The sequence below is a fragment of the Grammomys surdaster genome, unplaced genomic scaffold, assembly GCF_004785775.1.
Source record: "Grammomys surdaster isolate TR1022 unplaced genomic scaffold, NIH_TR_1.0 145, whole genome shotgun sequence".
In the NCBI taxonomy this organism is placed as follows: domain Eukaryota; kingdom Metazoa; phylum Chordata; class Mammalia; order Rodentia; family Muridae; genus Grammomys; species Grammomys surdaster.
In genome coordinates, this window is record NW_021604603.1 from 3,980,821 (window position 1) to 4,003,609 (window position 22,789).

General features: G+C 44.6%; 1 protein-coding gene across 1 annotated transcript in view; it reads left to right on the forward strand.

Annotated features, from left to right (window-relative positions):
- The first annotated feature begins 4,489 nt into the window (after nt 1–4,489).
- Kdm5b (lysine demethylase 5B) overlaps nt 4,490–22,789 on the forward strand; it is a 71,387-nt gene continuing 53,087 nt past the window's right edge. The window contains exon 1 of the mRNA XM_028764671.1: nt 4,490–4,854. Coding sequence (XP_028620504.1) covers nt 4,651–4,854 — 204 coding nt within the window. The 5' untranslated portion in view covers nt 4,490–4,650. The remainder of the gene's footprint in view (nt 4,855–22,789) is intronic.

The window sequence follows — 22,789 nt, forward strand, 5'->3', positions numbered from 1 at the left end:
AAGTGGCCCAACCGGAATGGGAAGAAGCTCCTGAAGCCCGAGCCTTGGTGAGGGTTACTTTGCCCCTCCCAGCCCCTGTGGGTAGGGCCAGCACCACCGTGGGAACATTCCACTTGAGAGTGTCTGATCCACACAAGGGTCTAGTTCTTTGGGTCTCACACCCAGTTACACCGAAGGTGTACTCTGGCTTGGAGTTGAGCTGCTGAATCAGCAGAGATTCCAGGAGTGGCTAGGGGCAGGGTTTGGGACTGTAGCTCTGGTCTAGGAGAGGTCTTCCCCTCCCCTCCCTTGTATGCGCCCCTCAGAAACGTGTAGGGATGAGGCGGTATTTAGTTAAAAGATGTTTCCCCAAGACCAGACCCACTTTCCAAGGACAGAGCCCATAATCACGGCGTCAGCTGGGGGGTTGGGACCAAGAGAGTACAGATATCTCACAGGGAAGTCCTTGCAGCTGAGAGGGAGGAATACTGGTTCCAGTGGAATTACACAGAGGAGGGAATCGGAAGGACGCTTTATCTCACTGTATCCACACACTGCGTGGGCTGTCCAACACTTCGCCATCGAGTTATTGTGAGACAAGTAGATCCTTTCTCGGTGTCCAGCCCAAAGCTTCATCCTCAGACAATTGGAGTCACAGAAACTCAAGGCCATTCATTTCCCCTCCCTTTCTACAAATATTTGTGGAGCAGCTCCCACGTGCCTGGTACTGACTTTACTCCTTCCCTCTAGCGGCTTACCAAGGGGTGGGGCACGTGCTGCGGAGTTTGCAGGGACTACGCTGGGAAACAGACGCCGAACTATAAAACTAGCAATAAAGAGTAGCAGCGAGACGTTTTGGAAAGGCACAAAACAAGTTAAAGCAGAGGGACGGCCCATGGTTGCTCCAGGGGACACCTGACACCAAATATTCAAAAGGTGCTGAGTTCAGATGTTATCACTGAACTGGAGACGAGAAACTGAGAAGGTGCATCGCCGAAACTTGGGAAAACAGGAGATGGGGATGGGAAAATACGGGTGGTAGTAGACCCGACGCAACGAAGTAAGGCCAGGGCGGAAGGAAGGCACACGGACGACCCTGGAGCCCCGTGGAGGCGGCAGCCGTGCGGAGGGGGTGAGGAGCGGGACCGACACGTGCGCTACGTGCTGCGCCGGCCGCCGCCCCCTCCCGGGCTTCTGGGGAGCCAGACCTGCCCCCCCCCCCCCCTCTGTGGCTCAGACCCCGAGCTAGGCGGGAGGGGTAGGAGCAACAACGACGGAGAGCGAGAGGAAAAGTCCTTCCTCGCGTTTGGAACCCAGAAGCCTGGCCTCCACTGCACGGCGACCGGAAGGAGGACCGGCGCCTCTTAGGCCAGCAGGCAGATTTAGGGCACAGGCTGCGCTCTTGGGGTGCAGGCCGGGGGTGGAACTCAGCCTGCTGGGGGAGGTTGAGGTCTGACGGCTGAGTGGGCCGGATAAAGACATCGATCCCTAGAGATTTATCTAGAGGCTCTCCAGCACTCATGGGGTGGTTGGGGGACGGAGTCCGGGGCGGAGGCGGAGTGTTGTCCAAGAGTAAGGGGGGGGATTCCTGGAGACGTGGCACTCCGTGCGGGTTCGGTTCTACTCCAGCCGCCGGGGCTGCAGCCCCTCTTTCCCCGAGAACCTGGCGCTGTGGCTCCGCCCAGTCCTCGCTCCCAGCCCTCTGGGAACCCGAGAGCCGGCACCTCCAGGCCGGGGTTACCCAGGTCCGGCCTCTGGGGCGTCCAGCCGGCCCTACACTAGACAATGCGGAGCGGGCCCCGCCCCCGGAGGCTGATGCGGCTCGGGCCGCGGCCAATCATCGCCTGTGGCTAGGCTCTTTAAAAAAAGAAGAGCCGGCCGCGGTGTGGCTGTCAGCTGGAGAGGGATCCCTCCGCCCATGTAAACACACATCATAAAGGGCAAGGGGAAGCGTCTTCTGTGGGGCGGGGGAGCAGTTGCCTTTAAGTAGAGATCCTTCTCAGGCCCTAGGTTCTCCTTACTAGCTTGGCAACCGGCTGCTCCATCAGGGTCTCTCTGGGAGGGTGTGAAGCCAAATAGCTGCTGCTTGATCTGAGAGCAGTAGTATCTCATCATTTAGGATGACTACCGGAAATGGAGGAAGCAGGACTTGTAGACCTCGAAAGTTGAGAGAAAAGATGCCTAGGCCATAGACAACTGAGATTTTTCCTAAGCTCGTACCCTCCAGTTAAATACCTACAATTCATGTATGTCCAGAAGTCTTAAAAGTTATAACCTACTTGATTTGTAAGATGTCAAAGTCAAGGGTGAAAGTACTGTGCTCTCCCAAGGCAGAGAACATGACAGGAAATCAACTCCAGGAAGACCCTCAAAGGCACACAACTCATATAACACCCAGGGCCAGGGCCAAGAGCGACAATAAAAGAATTTTTTCAGCCAACGTGATGGGTCATCTGAAATCCTAGCCCTGGGAATGAGGTCAGCCTGGGCTACATTATGAATTCCAGGCCAGCTTTGGCTACAAGTACACAATCCTATTTCAATTTCCCCCTCCTCAATACATTATCATGAAAAAAAATCAGCAAGGTTAAATATGGCAAGCTGGGTGAAGTGACACATATCTTTAATCCTAGCACCTCCGAGTTTGAAGCCAGCCTAGTCAGTATGTGAGTTTCAGGCTAGTCAGAGATAGTGAAACCTTAACTCGAAAATTTTGTAAATTCTATACTTCTTACCTAGGTTCCCCCACGATTTTACAACTTGCATCACCTCAGTTTACAGTGATTTTTTTCTAAATCGGTTGTTACTTGCTTCTTTGGTTCCATCTCATCTGCAGCAGGAGAAGACTTACTCAGGCTCCAAATCCCTGTGGAGCCAAGAAAAGTTTTGCCTTCTTCAGGAATTGCTGAACTGTTTTGGAGGCCAGGTACCTCTATGGAGTTTATTAAAGAATGAGACTTTTCTTCCCTTTACTGAAAACTGTTTTGTATTTTTTATATTTTAAAAATATTTTAATATGTGTGTGTGTGTTAGTGTGTTGCCTGTAGAGGCCAGAAGAGACATCAGAGCCTCTGAGGCTCGAGTGAGGAGGCAATTGTGAGCTGGTGGGCATTGATCTGGAAATTCAGTTTACATCCTCTAAGGCAGAAGCCAATGGCCTTAATCTGCTGAGCTCTCTCTCCGGGCTTGTTTTTTGAAGCAGAATCTCATTATGCAGATTTGGCTGGCCTGGAACTTTGTGTAGGATTAAAGGTGTGTACTACCACATCTAACTCCTTCTTCCTTTTTTAAGATGAAGAGCCATGGTCTGTGTGTGATGGGATACATCTGTAATCCCAGAGTTTAAGAGGCAGAGACAGGAGGATCAAGAGCTCAAAGTCATCTTTGGCTATATAGAGTTCCAGGCCAGCCTCGGCCACATTAGTCCTATTAAAAACTAAACACAGAGGCTAAGAGAGATGGCCTGCTCTGGAGGGAGGGCTGTGGATCCACTCACCCCTCCTTATTCGGTGGCAAGCAGTCTTTCCATGAGTGTGTTGCTTTCTAGATTAAATAAATCATCTTGTGTTCAAATGCTACTTATGAGCCCACTTTTTCTGGGGCCATCCCCCATCTTTGTATTTCATAGTTACTTAACATTTCAGCTCTTCCATTGCTTCACTGAAATAACGGGATCAAACCTCCAGTTCTCATCTCTTTCCTTCAGTCTTGTACCTTTTGGCCTGTTGGAAAATATCTGTGTACCAGAGGCATCTCAAGCTCAAGGAGTGAATATATCTTCCTTAGAATGACATGTGCATGGCATAATCTGAATGCTTGTCCCAGCAATGCCAACTGGCCAGACCCTTAGTACGGTATTCCTATAGTCCCTTCCTAGCCTTTTATTTCCTACAATTTCATTTCAATCTATAGCTCTGCTGAATTTTTTTATGCCCCATCATTCCTTCACTGTATTATTTCAAGATTCTTCTGCTCAAGTTCAACCTTGTATATGTGTAGACTTCTGTGCAACACCCCCAGTTTCCAATAAACAGTCTGAACTGTCGGATTTGGTCAAATGCTTAAGCCCCTCACAGACTAAACAATCCTGAAAAGCACTTGCACTTTACACCGTGACTAGGATAAACAAGTGCTCAAGGAGTTATCACTATCTCATTACTAGAGCTCGCGTCTGTCCTCGCTGTTCTTGTGTTCAAGCTGTTTTCTTTACCTGGAGAATCTTCCAATTTCAGTACTCTGCCTCTCGGGTTTTACTATGCAAATCCTTCGTGGAAAAATGTATGACGCGATTGGTCGACTCTGTAGCTCTGTTCTACTAGCCTGTTAACTTCTTGAGAGCAAGAATTCTGAAACTTCAGTGGTCAACTGAAGCATTAAGGATAAACATCCCAGGCGGAAGGCCCCTGCCCCTCCCGGTTAGGGGGCGGGGCGAGACCTGGCTCGGGGTGGCAGCGGGGACTTTTTTCCTCGCCGTGGCGGCGGAGGCGCACGGCGTGGGGTAGCGGCAAGACGTCGTCGGAGGAAGGCTGAAAAAGCCCTAGGTGTTGCCGTTGCTAGTAGAAGTCGGACTTGTCGCCCGAGCTGTGCGTGTGCACAGGTTTCCGACCGAGCGGAGCTCGCTACTGCGGTTGCGGAGCCTGCCCTGTGCTCGCCCCTGCTCAGGTAGCGGTGATGGAGCCGACCACCGCGCTGGCCCTAGGCCCGCGCCCGGCGCTGCCCCTCGGGGGCCCGGGCCCTCTGGGAGAGTTCCTGCCTCCCCCCGAGTGTCCGGTCTTCGAGCCCAGCTGGGAAGAGTTTGCGGACCCCTTCGCTTTCATCCACAAGATCCGGCCCATAGCCGAGCAGACTGGGATCTGTAAGGTGCGGCCGCCGCCGGTGAGTCAGCCAGCACCCCGGATCCTGCTCGCGGCTGGGGGAGGGAGCGAGGACGCGCGGCCCGGGAGGCCGGAGGCGCGGGGGCGGGGAGCGGTCGTCCCGCGGGGCCCAGTCAAGTTTGGGGTGGCTCAGAGGGTGGGAGATGCGGCGGTGGGTGGAAGGCGCGGGGGTCCGTCCCGGGTGGGATGCGGGCCGTGAGGACGGCGGGCTCTGGCAGGGTGGCCCGAGGGCCAGGTCGGTGCGGCTCCGCGGGGGCGGGTGCGCTGCACGGCGGGGCAGCGGTGCGGGCTGGAGCGGTGGCAGCCGCCGGGGTGGTCGCTGGGGAGTCCTCCCGAGCCCGGCTGAGACGCGGCCGCCGAGGCAGGGCTCCGGGCCCGCACGGCTTGGTGGCTGGTCCTCGCCTCCTCCTCGGGGTGCGGGGGTGTGTGATGGGTGGGGGTGGGGGACTTGCGAGTTGTCGTGTGAGGAGGAAAGTTTTCAATATGGCGGCGGGAGCCCCTGGTCCTTTGTGTGGTGGCGGCGTCGGCCCGGAGCTGCCCTCACCTGAGCGCCCCACCCTCCGGACCCGGGTCCCCCACCACCACCTGGTCCCTCGGCCTCCGGGAGTCCCCGGGGCGAGCTGGGTCAGGGGGCGGCCAGCGCCACTGGGGGCGGGGAGGAGCCGCGGGTCCGGTCTGGAGCGGCTGGCTGAGTGGTGGTGGGGGGTGCAAGGGTCGGGGGGGCACTTTGAGGATTGTGGGGGCAGGCCAGGCGGCGGAGGCCCTGATGCTCGCGCGTCCTGGCGGACGCTCCCACACGGACTTCGGGCCGGACCGCTTTGCTCCCGGGGGAGGCCTGGCTGGGGCTGAGGTGGAGAGGCCGTGCTTGTAGGGGAGATGTCAGACGAGCTCTTGGAGGTTTCATCCTGGTCCCTAGCCTTCTCTACTCGGCCCTCCGGCGGTGGCTCCAGGGCCTCGAGCTTGGGGGGGCTGTGAGGGGTGGGGTGTCCCCGAAGACAACCCTAACGGCTGCAACGTCCGCGGAGAGCCCGGCCCACCCCTTCCCTGCTCCCCCCCCCCCCCGCCCCCCGCAGCCGGAACTGGATGCGCTGCGACACCCCAGGTTTTTCGACTACCTTTTGGGATGACCTGAGTCTGAGTTGGCCTAAACGACCGTTGGACCGGCCGGGACGGTTGGAAAGGTTTAACTGCCTTGCCTACCGTTTAAGAATTTTCTGTCTTCCCCTGCTCTTCTCACAAGTGGAAGAAAACGAGCCCCCCCCCGCCCCCGCCTTTTACCCATTTCTCCCTTAAACTTGCTCTTTGTAATAGCATTTTAGTTACCGGATTCTGAACATAGACGTTATAGAAAAGCTGCTTTCGGGAGATTCCTGAATAAGCCTAATCTTTCCACTACCCTCACGAAAGAAAAATTAAGACACAGACACCATATTTTAGTTGCTCTTGGACAACTTTGAAAACAGAAATGAAATGCCTCAGAAAATAACTGGCCAGGCCAGCTAGTGTGGGGGCAATGTTTGGAAATAGATTCATTTCTTCTGGTGATATGGACAGGGTCGATTGTTGTAGCTTAAAGGAAGGTTTCTGTTACTGTAGAGGCCTGCAGAAGTTACACCCTTGCCTGGTTAGATCTAAGGTTTTAATTCTGAACCGTGGAGCTTGTTTAAACATTGAGCGATTTAGCTTTATCTTAATGTATCAGGAAAGATGAATATGACTATTGCATGTTTGCATTAATGGGATTTTATCCAGAAATTAGGAAACTTGACTAAGTTATTAGAAATCAAAATATAAGGAGTTCGGTTCCTGTGAGTTGTCCTCCATGTTGGCATTGTGGCATATTAGGGCTGGGGTTAAGTCCTTTTTCTTATCGTCTTTGCCTTTTATAGAGCCATTTTCTTCGAAAAATAGTTGCTCTGGTTAGGTTTGGATACCCATTTCCTCATCTGGGCCAGCAGCTTAATGACAGTCTTTAGAATTTGTGCATTTGTTTTGCTTTTTTCCATTCTGAATGTCACACATGATGGCCACCATTTTGCATTGAGAATACTATACACTAGAGCCTGAGAGAAGATGGGTAAAGAGGAAGAAATAATGTACAAACATAACTAGAGCTGTTCTGGAGCCCTCCTTTGTGTGGAGGGGACTTGCTTCCTCCTTTGTTTAACAAACTCCTATGCCAGTATGGAAGAGTTTGCCAGTATTTGCTGTTGATAAAACCACAAAAAGAAAATCCAGAAGTTGTAGCTCTTCAACAGAGGGGTCCTGGAACAAAGGCTTCTTAAGAGACCGTAAACAGTCTTTGTTTGGGAAATGTTTTGTGTTAGGGAAGCTGGAACAAGTGGTTTCATATAGTTGAAATATGACAGCAAAATAAATCTTTGAGAAATAGGAAATATTTTCCATGGTGTAGCTTTTTCTAATTCCTGTATCTGTAAATTCCTGTTCATTGAGTTTTTGGAACTCTAATGGCTAAATTTAAGTGATTTGGAGATTGTGGTATACTTTTAGAATGTAAGGGGAAGAATTATGAAAGCCTTTCTATTTCCTTTTGTTCTTAGCTTTGTATCTTTAATTAATGGTACTTAGAGAGCTTTGGTCTGTACCTGTTTTCTTAGTGAGGGTCTTAAGCTGCTTGGCTTGTGAAAACTTAGGGTGTTTACATTATTTTGTGTATGAGTGCTTCAAAGTTAATAGAAATTTGTGGAAATACAAGACAGTAAGGTAACTGATAAAATGATGAGTCAGGACTATATGCAAACCTCAAGTTTAAGACAGCAGCCAACCTTACTTGAAAGAAGTGTCAGGGATAGCTAAGTTTATTTTCTGAGGTGAGACATTAAAATTAATTTTACTTGGTTTTTATTTTCTTTTAAAATGCAAGTATTTCCTCTTTGAGTGCTTAAATGTTTAAGTACAAATGTTATTTTCACTGTATAGTATTTGGCTGCTCAGTAGATATTTTCTTGAATTTCTCCAATGGGATAGAAATGTGTGATAGCTTTCAGATAACCTAACAGGGCTGCAGTTAGGCAGTGTTCACAAGATTCTCCTTCTGTAATGACCAAAAGTCAGATTTAAATCAAACCCCAGATGGCACAATAAACATTATTTTTTTAATTTTTAACTTCCTTTGGTTTTGAATCCTTCATCTCTGTCTTTATAGTCATAACATGTTAGACTGTTGTAATAAAGTTAGCATCTTTGAGGGAGCTTGTTAATTCCAGTTGGAGAACAAGGAGGAACTTAAAATACACTTTGTAAGGAGTGCTAATTACCACCTTGCTTAAGGGGCAGGGGCGTGTCTTGCTGTAGTTTTGGCCAAGACCTTGAACTCACAGGTTTGCTGGGGTTAAAGGTGTGTGCCACCACACCTCCCACTTTTTTTTTTTTCCAAGTGTGGAACCCTGGCTGTCCTGGAAGCCTCTGGATACACCTGGCTGCCCTTGCACTCCAGAGATCTATCTGCCTCTGCCTCCTTAGTGTTGGGATTAAAGGTGTGTGCCATCATTGTTCTGCATTTTGTTTTGGTTTTACATTTTGTGTGTGTGTGTGTATGTGTATGTGCACATTTGCACACGTACCCATGCATGATATATTGCAGTGTGGAGGTCAGAAGACAGTTTGTAGAAGTCTGATCTATCATTTGGGTTTTGGGATCAAATTCAAGAACTTGCTTGTTTAATTTGGAGGGCAGTAAAAGTCAAGGATATTGGAATACAGGAGTGAGTAGGCAGAAGTTTGCTAAAATGCAACTTGCTTTTAGAGGATTTAACATATATTACATACATAGATACGCATATGGACATATATATAGTCAGTATAGTTTATGTGCAATAATGGGATTGTTTTGTAGACTTGCCACCTTTTGTTTTCTTTGTGATTGATTTTTACTTTGTTTTTGGCCTGTGTGTATGTATATGTGACCATGAGCTTGGCTGTTGTCCACAGAGGCTAGCAGAGGGCATTGGACGGACCCCCTGGAACTGAAGTTAGAGAGGGGTGTGTGTGATCTGCCAGATAGGTGTGGGAGCCAAACCTGGGCCCTTTGCGGTCAGTGCCCTCTGTTACTGAAGCATCCGTGCTGTCTTAGTGGGTTCGCATTAGGATTTATAGAAAGAAATAAATGAGGACTTAGTGTGACGGCATAACCAGCCTGATCTAGTTATAACCAGCCTGATCTAGTTAACAGTTCCAGGTCGGGAATACATAGCAAGAACTCACCTAAAAACAAGACAAAAGGCCAGAGAAATGGTTCAGATTAAGAACATTTGTTGCTCTTCTGGAAGACCCAGGTTTGATACCCAGCATTTACTCAGAACCATCCATATCCAGTTCCGCCGGATCTATCACTGCTTTTTGACTTCTACAGACAGGTATAGGCACCCGTGTGGTGGTCATATAATGCAGGCAAACACTTAATACACATAAGTCTTAAATATTAAAGGATGAAGAGTTGGCTCTATGATTAAGAGTTATTTACTGTGCAAACATGAGGGCTGGAGTTTTTGGTTTTTCAAGACAGGGTTTCTCTGTGTAGCCTTGGCTGTCCTGGAACTCACTCTGTAGACCAGGCTGGCCTCGAACTCAGAAATCCACCTGCCTCTGCCTCCCAAGTGCTGGGATTAAAGGTGTGTGCCACCACTGCCCAGCTGGACTGGAGTTCTTATTCAAATATCCAAACAACCACATAACAAATTGGGTATGGTCTACATTCCCTGGTAACCCCAGCACTGAGTGAGGAGTGGACAGGAGGATTCCTGGGGTTTCCCTGGCTTCCATTCTAGTGCCGAGAGTGATAGAGGACTGTACTTGGTGCCCTCCTCTGGTACATGCATTAGCACACACATGTATATTATACATGCAGCCCATTCACACATGTACACACATACTCTTCTTACACAAAACTTTAAAAATCATTTAAATCTTATTTCCTGAATATAAGAACCATTTTTTTTTTAAAATAAAGCCATAGATACCAGGGTAGAAATGAAGTTTTAAGCTTCCATTATTTGTGCCTCTGTGGGAGGAAGTGAGCAGGTGCACACGTGCTTCTGCACTACTGTGGAGGTCAGAGGACAACTCTCAGGAGTTGTTTTCTCAGTCCACTCTGTTTTGGAGCCAGGTGCTGTTTCTGCCAGGTGTACTTCTGGCTAGCTAGCTAGAAAGCTTCAGAGTGCTGGATGGGATCACAATGCATGCCACCACATCTGTTTTCTTTTATATGGGTCCCAGGGATCAACCTCAGATTGTCAGACTTGTGCAACAAGTGAAAAGTATTTTTACCCACTATGCCATCTCACCGTCCCCTAACTTTCTTGTTTTGAGTCAGGGTTTCTCTGTGTAATAACCCTGGCTATCCTGGAACTCTCTGTAGATCATGCTGGCCTTGAACTCATAGAGATCTACTTGCCTCGCACTCAAGAGTACTGGAATTAAAGGCATATGGCTGGCTTTTAAAGAAAATAGTTACTATTATAGAAAATAGTTGCTGTAGCTATTTTTCTAGATAAAAGCAAAGAGCAACATTCCTGGACTGAGGACCAAGTTGATTGTAGAGAACATGTGAGGTTTTGTCTTGTTGCAGTTACACAGGTACATTGCAGCAATTCAGGGTGAGCTCTCCAGTGATGGTCACTTGCCTAGTTAAGTGTGGGGTTATATTGCATGGGCTTTAGCCAGTGCTTTGGTTGCCTTATTACAGTTTTCGGGACCTTGTAAAGAAAAACTTGACCATTTTGTGAACAACTCTTAGCAGATACAGAGGTGTGGGGCTTGGGTGATCAGATTTCCTGTCTGCCTTGTTCCGTTCTGGAATTGGCCATATTTTATATTAATTTGGAAGGGACTTTCTGGTCAGATTGGCCCTTTTGTCTGACAGAACATTGAGAGTCAGGAGTGCTCAGGAACGAGAGTGCTTTCCAAGACTTTCATGTGTTGATTGATTAGGTTCCTAGGTAATCAACCTAATCTGTGCAGGAAGTCGTTTAGCTTTCAGCATTGATACAGTTTCTGTGAGAAGAGTTGCTAGTTAGCATTTTATGTGGTATCAGTTGTTTCTTTGCTGAGGATGGAAGGCCTTGTTCATGTTGGGCAAGTTCTGAAGCACCTAGGGCTACTATATATTCTCAGTCCTTGTTCTGTTTTGAGACAAGGTCTTGAGATATATATATCTTTTTTTTGTTTGTTTTTCTTTTTTTGTTTTTGTTTTTCGAGACAGGGTTTCTCTGTGTAGCCCTGGCTATCCTGGAACTCACTCTGTAGACCAGGCTGGCCTCGAACTCAGAAATCCGCTTGTCTCTGCCTCTCAAATTCTGGGAATAAAGGCGTGTGCCACCACCGCCCGGCTGGTCTTGATATTTTTATCAAGCTAGCCCGAAACTCCCAGAGCAGCCCAGGCTGGCCTCTCAAACTCAGTACTTTGTTTTGAATTCTAGGATTACAGGAGTGTCTTAACATACTGGGCAAACATTCTCCTTTAATTTTCTTTAATGGTAAAGTTAAGTTGTTGCCAGGCATGATGATGATGATGATGATGATGCATGCCTGTAATCCCAATATTTAAGACTGACGCAAGAGGATAGAATGTTTAATGTCAGCTGCTAGTCTCTTAAAAATCTGTTTCTTTCAAGAAATATTGTTTTAGGGATAAACATTATCAAATCTGTGTGTGTTGTGTGTGTATTCTTAAAAGTCTGTTTATTATGTAAAAGGAAGGATTATTTTAAAATCTGCCTAGAGTTGGTTTTTGTGCATCTGTATTCATATTCGTGCATGATGCAAATGACAGTGCTTATTTCATGGCATATTCAGTCAGAGGTGGGAGAATAATCCTTAGCGTTGGTCCATGCTTCTTGTTTGAGGCAGTCTGTTTTTCCATGGTGTATGCCAGGCTACCTAGTCTTCACACTTTTGCCTCTTCTTGCCATCTTTCCATAGAAGCCCTGGAATTAGGAATGCTGTTTCCATGTGGTTGATTTTACATGGGTTCTGAGGATTCGAATTCAGATCTTCATGTTTGTGCAGCAAGCTCTTTTACCCACTGAGCCATCTTCCTAGCCAGACCTAGAATAGAATATTTTTTTAAATCTGATTGCATCATGTCCTTGGATAAGGTCTGTTTACCCCAATGTGTATGCCTTCTCATCCGGCTCTAAAGGGATCTGACACTGACCTAGGGCTACTGTCTGGATTAATTAATGGATTGTAAGAGCTTAAGTCATCAAGTCCCCCCCTAACCCCTTTCCCATTGCTAAGAAGAGTCTGGGAACAGATGTAGCAAGACGAAAGTCTGGGCCAAATACATATCCCTCATTTTCCTACAGAGAAGAGTTGATTTTAGTGAAACTTGGATAGGCAAAAGCCCACCAACATCAAAGCTAGAATAAGAACTGGACATGGTGTTGCATTCCGGTCTGCATTAGTTTAGAGGCAGGTGAATCAGTTAAAGGCCCTCCTGGGTTACTCATTATGTTCTAGGTTAGTTTTGGAAATATAGTAAGACCTCCCAACCCCATTTCTAACCCTCAACCCAAGAATATACCTGGATGTGTGATAGGTTATTCCCAGCATTCAGGAAGCAGAGACAGAATCATGAGTTCAAGGCCAACCCAAGATTATAGTGAAACCTTGTATAAAAAATCCAAACTAGGGCTGGGTGGTGACATATACCTTAATTCCAGCACTTGGAAGGCAGAGGCAGGCAGATCTGATTTTAAGGCCAGCCTGGTCTACATAGTGAGTTCCAGGACAGCCTGGGCTCTGTTACAGGAGAAACTTTGCTTTGAAACAAATAGCAACAAGCACCCCAAACTAGTGAGTGCTGGAGTATGGAAGGTTAACTGAAGGGCAGCCATAGGGAAGTCATCTCTCATGCCAAGGTGAGACTTTTCAGTGATGGCTCTGTTTTGGGGTCTCCTATACTCCTATAAGTAACCCCTTACCCTTTATCTGGGAAGCTCAATAAATTCACTGAAAGAAAACCACACAGAGAAGCCTCTTCCCATGTGAATCTAACAAATATAATCTTCCTATTTGTTTAAGAGGGTTCTTGTAACCCAAGGTGTCCATGAACTAACTCCATACCTCCCAGGTATTGGATTATAGCTATGCATTATCACATTCTACTTTAGTCCTTGTTTTATGTGTGTGAATGTTTTACTTCCATGTGTGTGTGGACTATTAAGTGCTTGATTTCTAAATTGGTCAGAAAAGGGTATTGGATCCCCTGGAACAAATGATTACAAGCTGCCTTGTGGGTGCTGCAAATTGAGTCTGGTCTTCTGGAAGAACAGCAAGTGCTCTTAACCATTGAACTATCTCTCTAACCCCTATTTGTTTGTTTTTATTTTTTAAAGGTTTATTTGTATTTCGGTCTGTGAGTGTATGTGCATATGTATGTGGGAATTCATGTACCTGTGCACCTGTAAGAGGCCAGAAAAGACATTAGACTTTTAGAACTTGGAAAAAGAGTGGCAGATGGCTTGTTTGAGGTTCTGGGATCAGAACTTAAGTCCTCATGATTGTGCAACAAGTGCTTTAACTGCTGAGTCCTGTGCTCCAGCACCCTTCCGTTATTCTTGAGGCAGGGTCTCACTGTGTGGTAGTTCAGGCTGACGTCTTCGTTGATTCACATGTAGGTTTTCTCAGTACTTTTAATTTGAAGCCTGCCAGGCCTATAACCAAAAAACAAATTTGTGTGTGTGTGTATGTGTGTGTGTATGCACCCATACAGTAATAGCAATTGAACCTAGGGCCTCATGCATGCTAGGCAAGCCCTGTGCCAGTGAGTTAGAGCCCAGCATTAATTATCTCCTGCCACTTTTTGTGTCTCCATGTTTTAAATAATAGATAAACTTTTCTTTCAATGAAAGTAGCTAGAATTCATAATCATAAAAACGTGGAATTATGGGTCTGAAGATTTATGGGTCTTATATTGTTCTTGTAAAGAACCTGATTGGGTTCCTAGTACCCATGTCAGGCTCATAACTGCCTGTAATGCCAGTTCCAGGAGACCAACTCCTCAGACCTCCAGGACATCTGAAGTCACATACGTACACATAACTAAAGCCTTGGAATTATGTAATCTCTTACAATACTCCTTAGGACCTGTATTTTATATTTTACCTTTCTTTGGACCTATGCATTTTATACTTTTACTATGTTCTTACTACTATGCTTTTGTGTATGTATTAGTCTTAGGTCAAGCAACTTAATAATAATGCATTCTAGATGTATAGAAGTACTGTCCAGCTGGAGGGATGGCTTGCTCATTAGATAAAATGCTTATCTCTATGAAGTATGAGAACCTGAGTTTGAGACCAAGAAATACATACATTCTGGCTGTATGTAGTAGCCCATTCTGGCAATACCATTGCTGGGAAAACAGAGAAGACAGGAAGATGCCTGGGGCTCACTGGCCTGCCAGTTTCACCTAATTGTTCGGCTGTAGGTCAACCAGAGACACTTGGTTTAAAGGAGTTGAATGTTCTCCCTGACCTCCTCATACACTCCTCAAACACATGTGTACCTGCACACATACATACACACTCATCAGAAAGATACTCCAATGGTAGAAAGAGCCTGCTATTAATGTGTTATTTTGTGTATGTGTATGATGCGTATGTGGGTGCATGTACCATGGCAAGCATGTGGAGGTCAGAGGGCAACTTTATCAAGTTGGCGCTCTCCTTCCACTTTTATATGGGTTCCAAGGATTGGCTTGAAAGGCAGAAACTTAACTGCTGAGCCTCCACTATAGCCCCATGTCCTAAGTTCTGAGTCTTAAAATGTTAAGCATTTTGGTTGGTATCTTGTAGTTTGGCTAGGTTCTTTTCCTAGCTGTGTTCTTCGTGTGGTCGATCCTAGGGTGTTCTGCTCATTCCTTTTAGTTTTTGTCATATTAACTTGGGCCAAGTTTGAATGTTCAGAGAACTAAAGTCTAAACCTAGTGTGTTTTTAAAGCACTTACTCGGAGCTATTGTTTTTCTTTTTCTTTTCTTTTTTGTTTTTGTTTTTGAGACAGGTTCTCTGTGTAACCTTGGCTGTTCTTGAACTCACTTTGTAGACTACTAGGTTGTCCTTGAACTCACAGATCCTCTTGCCTCTACCTCCTGGCCACCACGCTTGAGCTCTTTTTTTAAAAAAGCACACATACACAAAGTTAAAGTATTACATCATTTCCCCTTTTCTTTCCTTCCCCTAACCCCTTCCACATACTTTCCCCTCAAATTCATGGCTTTTTAAATTGTTACGTACATACATTCCTAACTACATAAATGCAGCTTGTTTAGTCCATGCATATGATTATGAGTTCAGGGCTGACCACTTAGTATTGGATAACCAGTAGGACTTTCTTGTTCAGACTTTCCTGTTCTCAGCATTCCTAGTCATCTGTAGTTGTTTAGGGTTCAAGTCCCTGTGATTCCCTTCCCTGTTCCCTATTGGGGTCATCCTAGTTCAGGTCTTGTTTAGGCAGCCATGTTGGTGAGTCTCTATGGGTGTAGCTTCTCTGGCATTTCTAAGAGAAAGCTCTCATTTCAAACTTCCTATTCTTCTGGCTCTTAAGAGGTTTCCCACTTCCTTTTAAGATTCCTGAACCTTTTGTTCAGCAGTTGTGTTGCAGATATATCAGTTGAGTCTGGGCACCTCACTTGTTCTCTTGAGTTTTGATAGGTTGTAGTTTTCTGTATTGATCTCTGTTGATGTTTCATTGAGAGATGAGACCTTCACTGATCTTTTTATTAATGTCCTGTGTGACATTGACATGTATCCTGTAGGCTGCAATGATGAAACTGTTTTACTCTAATTGTATAATGCCAGAAACAAAATCCCTGTTACACCTACATAATCACAAGGATTTCCAGGCAGTATCTTCCTAGTGTTCTGTATGGTTATACCAGCACATCCTTTGGAGATACTTAAGCCAGATGGCAACTTCTTGTCTTTGCCAGGCTATATTTGAAGGTAAAAGACAGAAAGTAGGTTCTCTTTCTTCACATCTACACTCCATACTTTGTGTGTGTGTGTTTGTGTGTGTGTCTCTCTGTGTGTGTGTGTGTTAGGCAGAGAGGAAGAGTGGAGAATGAAAAAGGTGTGTACAGAATTTTTGAAGTATAACCTTTACTTTGTAAAATTCATAGCTTTTAAGATTGTTCTCCTTGAGGTACTCATCCAGTATTATGATGCATTTTGGACAAATTGAGAATAGTAACCAGATTTTCCAGTAGGAGGATAGCTTCAGGTATTTGTGTAGAGATTGGGTTTTTAATTAATTAATTAATTAATTAGTTAATTAATTAATTAATTTTGGTTTTTCAAGACAGGGTTTCTCTGCGTAGCCCTGGCTGTCCTGGAACTTACTCTGTAGACCAGGCTGGCCTCGAACTCAGAAATCCATCTGCCTCTGCCTCCCAAGTGCTGGGATTAAAGGCGTGTGCTTCCACTGCCCAGTGATTTTATTTTTTTTATATTTCAATTGTATTAATTCTCTTAGTTTTTTCTTTCATTGTTAGTCTTATGGCTTTTCCTATTTTCTGTTTGTAAAATATGTCTTTGCTATAAATAATGGGTAATTGTTCATCAGATTCTTTTGTCTTTTTTTTTTTTTTTTAAGGAGAACAGTGTTTAGGATTTGATTTTGGATTCTAAAATAAACTTGTCGTGGTGCGTGTTGTGTGTGCATGCACCACAGTCACATGCATAGGACACTATTAGGCATCTAGTAAATGAAAACTTTAAGAGAAAAAGTTATTTAGTAGAATACAAATTTCACAGCTTCTGGTGGCACTTTCACTATTACGTTATCCTGAACCTGGACTATTTTCAGGGTTTTCTTCGTTTGTTCATAAAAGAAAAATAATGCTGACCCTTCTTTACATGCTGAAGTTGGAAAGAGATAGTATATGGCAGAACTAGGATTTGAACCTAGACAATGAAGGTCATTGATTAAGAATAAAGAAATAGAGACAGGATCTTACTGTGAAGCCCTGCCTGGTCTGAAATTCACTAATCCAGGCTGGCCTGAAACTCTGCTTGCTTCTGCCTTAGGAGAATCCCATGACACCCAGTGGCTTTTTCTCCTTTTCTTAAAGACTAATTTATTTGGCCGGGTGGTGGTGGCACACGCCTTTAATCCCAGCACTTGGGAGGCAGAGGCAGGCGGATTTCTGAGTTCGAGGCTAGCCTGGTCTACAGAGAGTTCCAGGACAGCCAGGGCTATCCAGAGAAACCCTGTCTCGAAAAAAAAAAATCGGAAAAAAAAAAAGACTAATTTATCTTTTTAGTATTTTAAGACTTTCTGTGTAGCCCTGGCTGCCCTGGAACTACTCTGTAGACCAGGCTGGCTTTGAACGCAGAGATCCAATTGCCTCTACCATCATAGATTGCTGGGATTAAAGGGGTCATAGAGTGCTGAGATTAAAGGGGTATGCCACCAAGACTAATTTTTCTATAGCCCAGACTGGCTTCAAACTCATGCAGAAGTATTCATGCCATTGTGTACAGCTCTTTAACATGTTTAATGAATGTAGCTTTTCCCTTCTGGTCACTGAAACACAAATACATGGAAATAGTAAGCTACAGACACACAACATTAGAGCATCATTTTGTATTTTTAGGTGTCTGGCCTTGAATTTAGCAGAGAGTGACTCTTGATTCTTCTGCTGCTAATGCACAGGTGTTAGAACATAAACACAACAACAAAAACCACCAGACAAACAGAAAAGTACTCCAAGAAAGTGTGTGTGTGTGTGTGTGTGTGTGTGTTCGTTCATGTATACAGGGTACATGTGATCTTCAGAGCAGCTTTGGGGAATTGGTTCTCTTTCTACCTGGGGTCACATCAGCTTGTCAGGCTTAACAGCAAGTTCCTTTATCCATTGAGATATCATTTATGGAGCGGATCATTGATATCAAACAGCCATTTAAATGATGGCCAGTTCATCTGGCTGCAGTTTTTTTATATTTTAGGCTAATAAAAGTTTTGGAAATGTAGCGGTAAATGAAAGAAGTAAAGCAATTGACAGTTCTGCTTTGATATGTAAATTAAGCACCTCAGTCCCTTGTCCTGGTGGTGTGAAACCAAACAGGATTAAATTCAGTATTTGGGATCATACATGTTTATCTAAAATAATTGTCTCCACCCTTAATGTTAACATTACACTTAGTTTATCATAAGTGTAGCAGGGCTAAATATCTATACTTTAGAAAGAAGTAGTGTAACTATTTTTTTAATTGATTCATTTATTTTTATTTTATGTGCATTCATTGGTGTTTTGCCTGCACATGTCTGTGTGAGGGTGTCAGTGGATCCCCTGTTGCTGTAAGATGCCACATGGGTGCTGAGTATCCTGGAAGAGCAACCAGTGCTCTTAACTTCTGAGTCATCTCTCCAGCCCCACTGTCTTTATTTTTAATTAATCTTTTTTATTTTTTGTTTTTATCTTTTTTTTTCAATACAGGGGTCCCCCCCCCCCCTTTTTTAGCCTTGGCTGTCCTGGAACTCTACAAACTATGCTCCCTGGCTTGGAACACAATAGAGATCCCCCTGCCTCTGCTATCCAAGTTCTGGGATTAAAGGAGCTCACCACCACCATTGCCCAGCTTGGTTTGTATTTTTGAGATACACGTGGCGGAGTCGGTTCTTTTCCACTTTTAATGGAATGGTACTCAGGTTATCTAGTTTGCAAAGTGAGTTTTATGTGCTGAGCCGTTTTACCGGCACTTGGTTCATTTTTAAAAAGTAATTTATTTCTTTATGTACATTAGTGTCTTGCCAGCATGTGTGTCTGTGTAAAGGTCACCCAGAGATGGAGTTACAGAGAGCTGTTGAACTCAGGACCTCTGGAAGAGTAGTAGTGCTCTTAATCACTGAGCCATCTCTCAGCCCCTGGTTTATGTATTTTATATATTTTATTTGTTTTAGTTTCTCTAGACAGGGTTTCTCTGTGTAGCCCTGGCTGTCCTGGAACTGGTTCTGTAGACCAGGCTGGGCTTGAACTCTTTCGACTACCATTGGTCAGATTAAAGGCATGCCACCTTTTTTTTTTTTTTTTTTTTTAAATTCCTGTACAAGAAATGCTTCTCCCTAAGGCAGAGGTCAAGAGGTCAGCATTGGATGTGAGGAAGACAAGGATTTTATAAAGCTCAGGGGTAGGGTGTTTCGGAATGGGGGATTTGACAGGCAAATAGGCTGCTGGGTCACAGGAGCAGAGCTTCAGTGTAACAAGTTAGTTCTACTGACCTGAATGAAGACATGATTGCACAGTGGGCGTAACTAGACAGAACAAGGTGGTCCCAGAACCTTTGAAACAAAGGTAGGGTTCCAAGATGGTAATGAACAACTTTGTAAAACATGATCACCATTCCTGGAACAGGCAGTACGGAACCATTTGTAGTTAAGGTTACAGGTAGGGGCATAGCCCAATTCTTGAGAAACATGTTTAATTATAAACAGGTATGAACCTAGTTTGTCTTCACTATGGCTTTTAAGCTTAAGATGGAGGCAGGCTGCTTCTTCAGTCAAAGAACAGCTATCAGGAGTCAGTGTTGACATGGGTCTCTCTTTTTTTTCTGCAGTGTATTCCAGGGTAGCTCACCTGACAATGGGGCAATTCTCCTGTCTCTACCTGAAATCATAAATGTGTACCGCCACCTCCAGCCTTAATGTGGGTTCCTTGGATTGTATTTAGGTTGTTAGGTTTACATAGCATGTATGTTTACCATCTCCTCTAAATGTTCTTTGAAATAAGTTGTTTAAAACTGAAGGCTTTGGGCTAGCAAAATTGCTCAGTGAATAAGGGTATCTGTCACCAAGACTGGCAATTTGAGTTCAATCCCTAGAACCCAAACAATGGAAGGAGAGAAAGATTATTTCCTAAGTGTTCAAGAAAAACAAGCTGGTGGCTTGTTGGCTCACTGTATGTAATCCTTGCTCTCTAGAGGCCAATGTGACTTCAAGCTCAGCCTGGGCTTAATATTGAGACTTAAAACAAACAGGAAAGTTGGATTTCCCGGGCATACCTGATGTTTTTGTACTTTGCACTGCTGAGGATTGAACTCAAGGTCTCTTGAATGAATGCATGGGAAACTGCATTCTCCCATATTTGAATTACATTTTTTTCTTTTTTCTTCCTTCCTTCCTTCCTTCCTTTCTCCCCAGACAGTGCTTTACTGTGTAGCTCAGATTGGCCTTGAAGTTGTGGTAGGTTTTACATTTCAATTTCCCAGTGATGGCAGATAAACATAACACCAGCTTTTGAGTTAGAATTCTGTTGTTGACAGGATCTCATGAAGCTCATGCTGACCTGGAACTCTTTCCCATGTTGCAGAGGTTGTTCTACGCTCCCAGTGTTGGGATTACAGGCATGTGCCACTGCTCCTAGTTTTAATTTTTTTAAAAAAACAGCTTTATTTATTTTGTTTTGAGTGTTTTGCTTGAATTTATGTCTGTGCACCATAAGCATACCTGTTGTTCAAAGAGTTCAGAAAAGGGAGTCATATTTTCTGGAACTGGAGGTACAAATGGTTGTGAGCTACTGTGTGGGTGATGGAAACAGAACTGTGGTCCTCTGCTCTTTACTGTGGTCCTCTGCTCTTAACCACCAAGCCTTTCCAGCCTCCTGAGCTCTAATTTGAGTAAAGCTTTTGTCTCTTGAAATTTATTTTGAGGCTTACTATGTAGCCTAGGCTATTCTTTGCCTTGGGCTTTTAAGTGTTGGAATAAAAAAGTACTACCACACCAGTGTGGGATGATGATGATGATGATGATAGTATTGTATATACTATTAATATCGTTGTTGTTATGTGTATGCACATGCTCATATCACTTGTCCTGGGGGACATGTGTAACATGTCAGTGTTGATCAGAAAGCAACTTGGTTTTCTCCTTCCACTGTAAGATCAATTTCAGGTGATCAGGCTTGCATAGCAAGAACTTTTACATGCTGAACCATCTTACTGGGTCTGGATTTTTTCTTTTTCCTGAGATGGGATTTCACTATGTAACTGGTTGTCCTGTAGCTCACTGTGTAGACCACACTGGCCTCTAACTCCACTGGTCTCTACCTCCCAAGTCCCCACACTTGGGAGATTGGTGTTTGCCCCTACACTTTATTGGAATTTGTTACTTTTGTTGAAAGTCTAAAGTGAAATTGGATCTGGTAGTGCTCAGCTGTAATGTTAGATCTCAAAAGATAAAAGCAGGAGGTTACCAGGCTACATATAAGATCCAGTCTCACAAAACAAAACCACACAAATCGATAGCATTGTAAACCCGTATAAAGAGTGGAGGGTGCACTGTACATGTACAGGTCCCATGAAAGCAGAGGTGAGAAGGGATGAAGCTTTGAGTGCCTTCCTCTATTGCTTCTCCTTATGACCCTGGACATGGTCTTTCACTGGGCCAGAGAGCTGGCCTTTTTAGCTAGACAGGCTTGCCAGGGAGCTCTGTCTCTCTCATGCCTGTTTTTTTTAGGTGGGTGCTCCATAGTCAAACCCAGGTCTTTGTTTTCAGAGGGAGCATTCTGACCCATTGAGCCACCTGCTGTGCCCTTTCACCCATCTTTTGCTTCTGTGAAGAGAAACGAAGTGTTTCTAATTTTTTATATATATATATATATATAAAATTTTTTTTTTTTTTTTTCAATCATAGTCTTTGGGAGTCAGAAGCAGGTGAATCTTTTTAAAGAGTTCAAGGGAAGCCTGTTCTACATAGTGAGTTCTAGGCCAGCCAGGATTATATATAAACATGATGTTATATACTGGATGGGATACTGGAACACAAAAGGGGTAGTAGTTTAAATGTGTGTCTGTGTGTGTGTGTGTGTGTGTGTGTATGAATAAAGGATAAAGTGTGGGGTTCAATCAATGAAACATATATTAATCCAAGATATTAATAGAAAGAGAAACTAGTTTTATATAAAACTTCTAAAAAGCCTATTAAAGATGATTTTGATGTTATGTTTTATACTTTTTTCACACCGGTTGAAGAGCTCTCAAAAGTATAAGAATGGCTGGGAATATATAGCTCAGTGGTACAGCGTTTGTGGTCTAGGGCTTGAGACCTAGCACTACTATTAAAAAGTACATAAAGTTTTTTTTTTTTGAGACAGAGTTTCTCTGTATAGCCCTGGCTGTCCTGGAACTCACTCTGTAGACCAGGCTGACCTTGAACTCAGAAATCCACTTGCCTCTGCCTCCCAAGTGCTGGGATTAAAGGCGTGTGCCACCACCACCCAGCCAAGTGTTTTTTTTTTTTTATGATTTATTTTATGTATATGAATACAATTACAGCTGTCTTAAGACACTCCAGAAGAGGCTGTCGGATCCCAGATGGTTGTGAGCCACCATGTGGTTGCTGGGAATTGAAGTCAGGATCTCTGGAAGAGCAGTCAGTGCTCTTAGCCGCTGAGCCATCTCTTCAGTTCAAGGGTGGTGTTAGAGAGATGACTTAAGCTATAAAGTGCATTGGAGGATCCAGGTTTAACACCCAGCACCCACATGACAGCTCATAACATGTAACTTCAGTTCTAGGGTACCTTGACACCCTCTTTTATTTAGCCTGAATGGGCACTGCATACACTTGGTGGTGTAGAAACATACATGTGGACAAAACCCTCCACACGTAAAATTATATGAATACATTAAGAAAAGAAATACAACAGAGGCCCTTAGACAGCAGTTACCACCAGAGCATTATATATGTGCGTTGGATCCCACTGGAGCTGGAGTAGTAAGTGATTCTGAGTCACCTGATGTGAGTAATGGGAACTAAACTCAGGTCCTCTGTAAGAGTAATAGGTGCTGGCCATCTCTTGAGCCCCTTATTTTATCTTTATTATTTGTTTACTTTGTATATGTATGTACACATGTGCCATAGCAGATGTGGAGGGGGTGGTCAAAGGACCATTTTCTAGAATTGTTCTCTTTTTCCACTG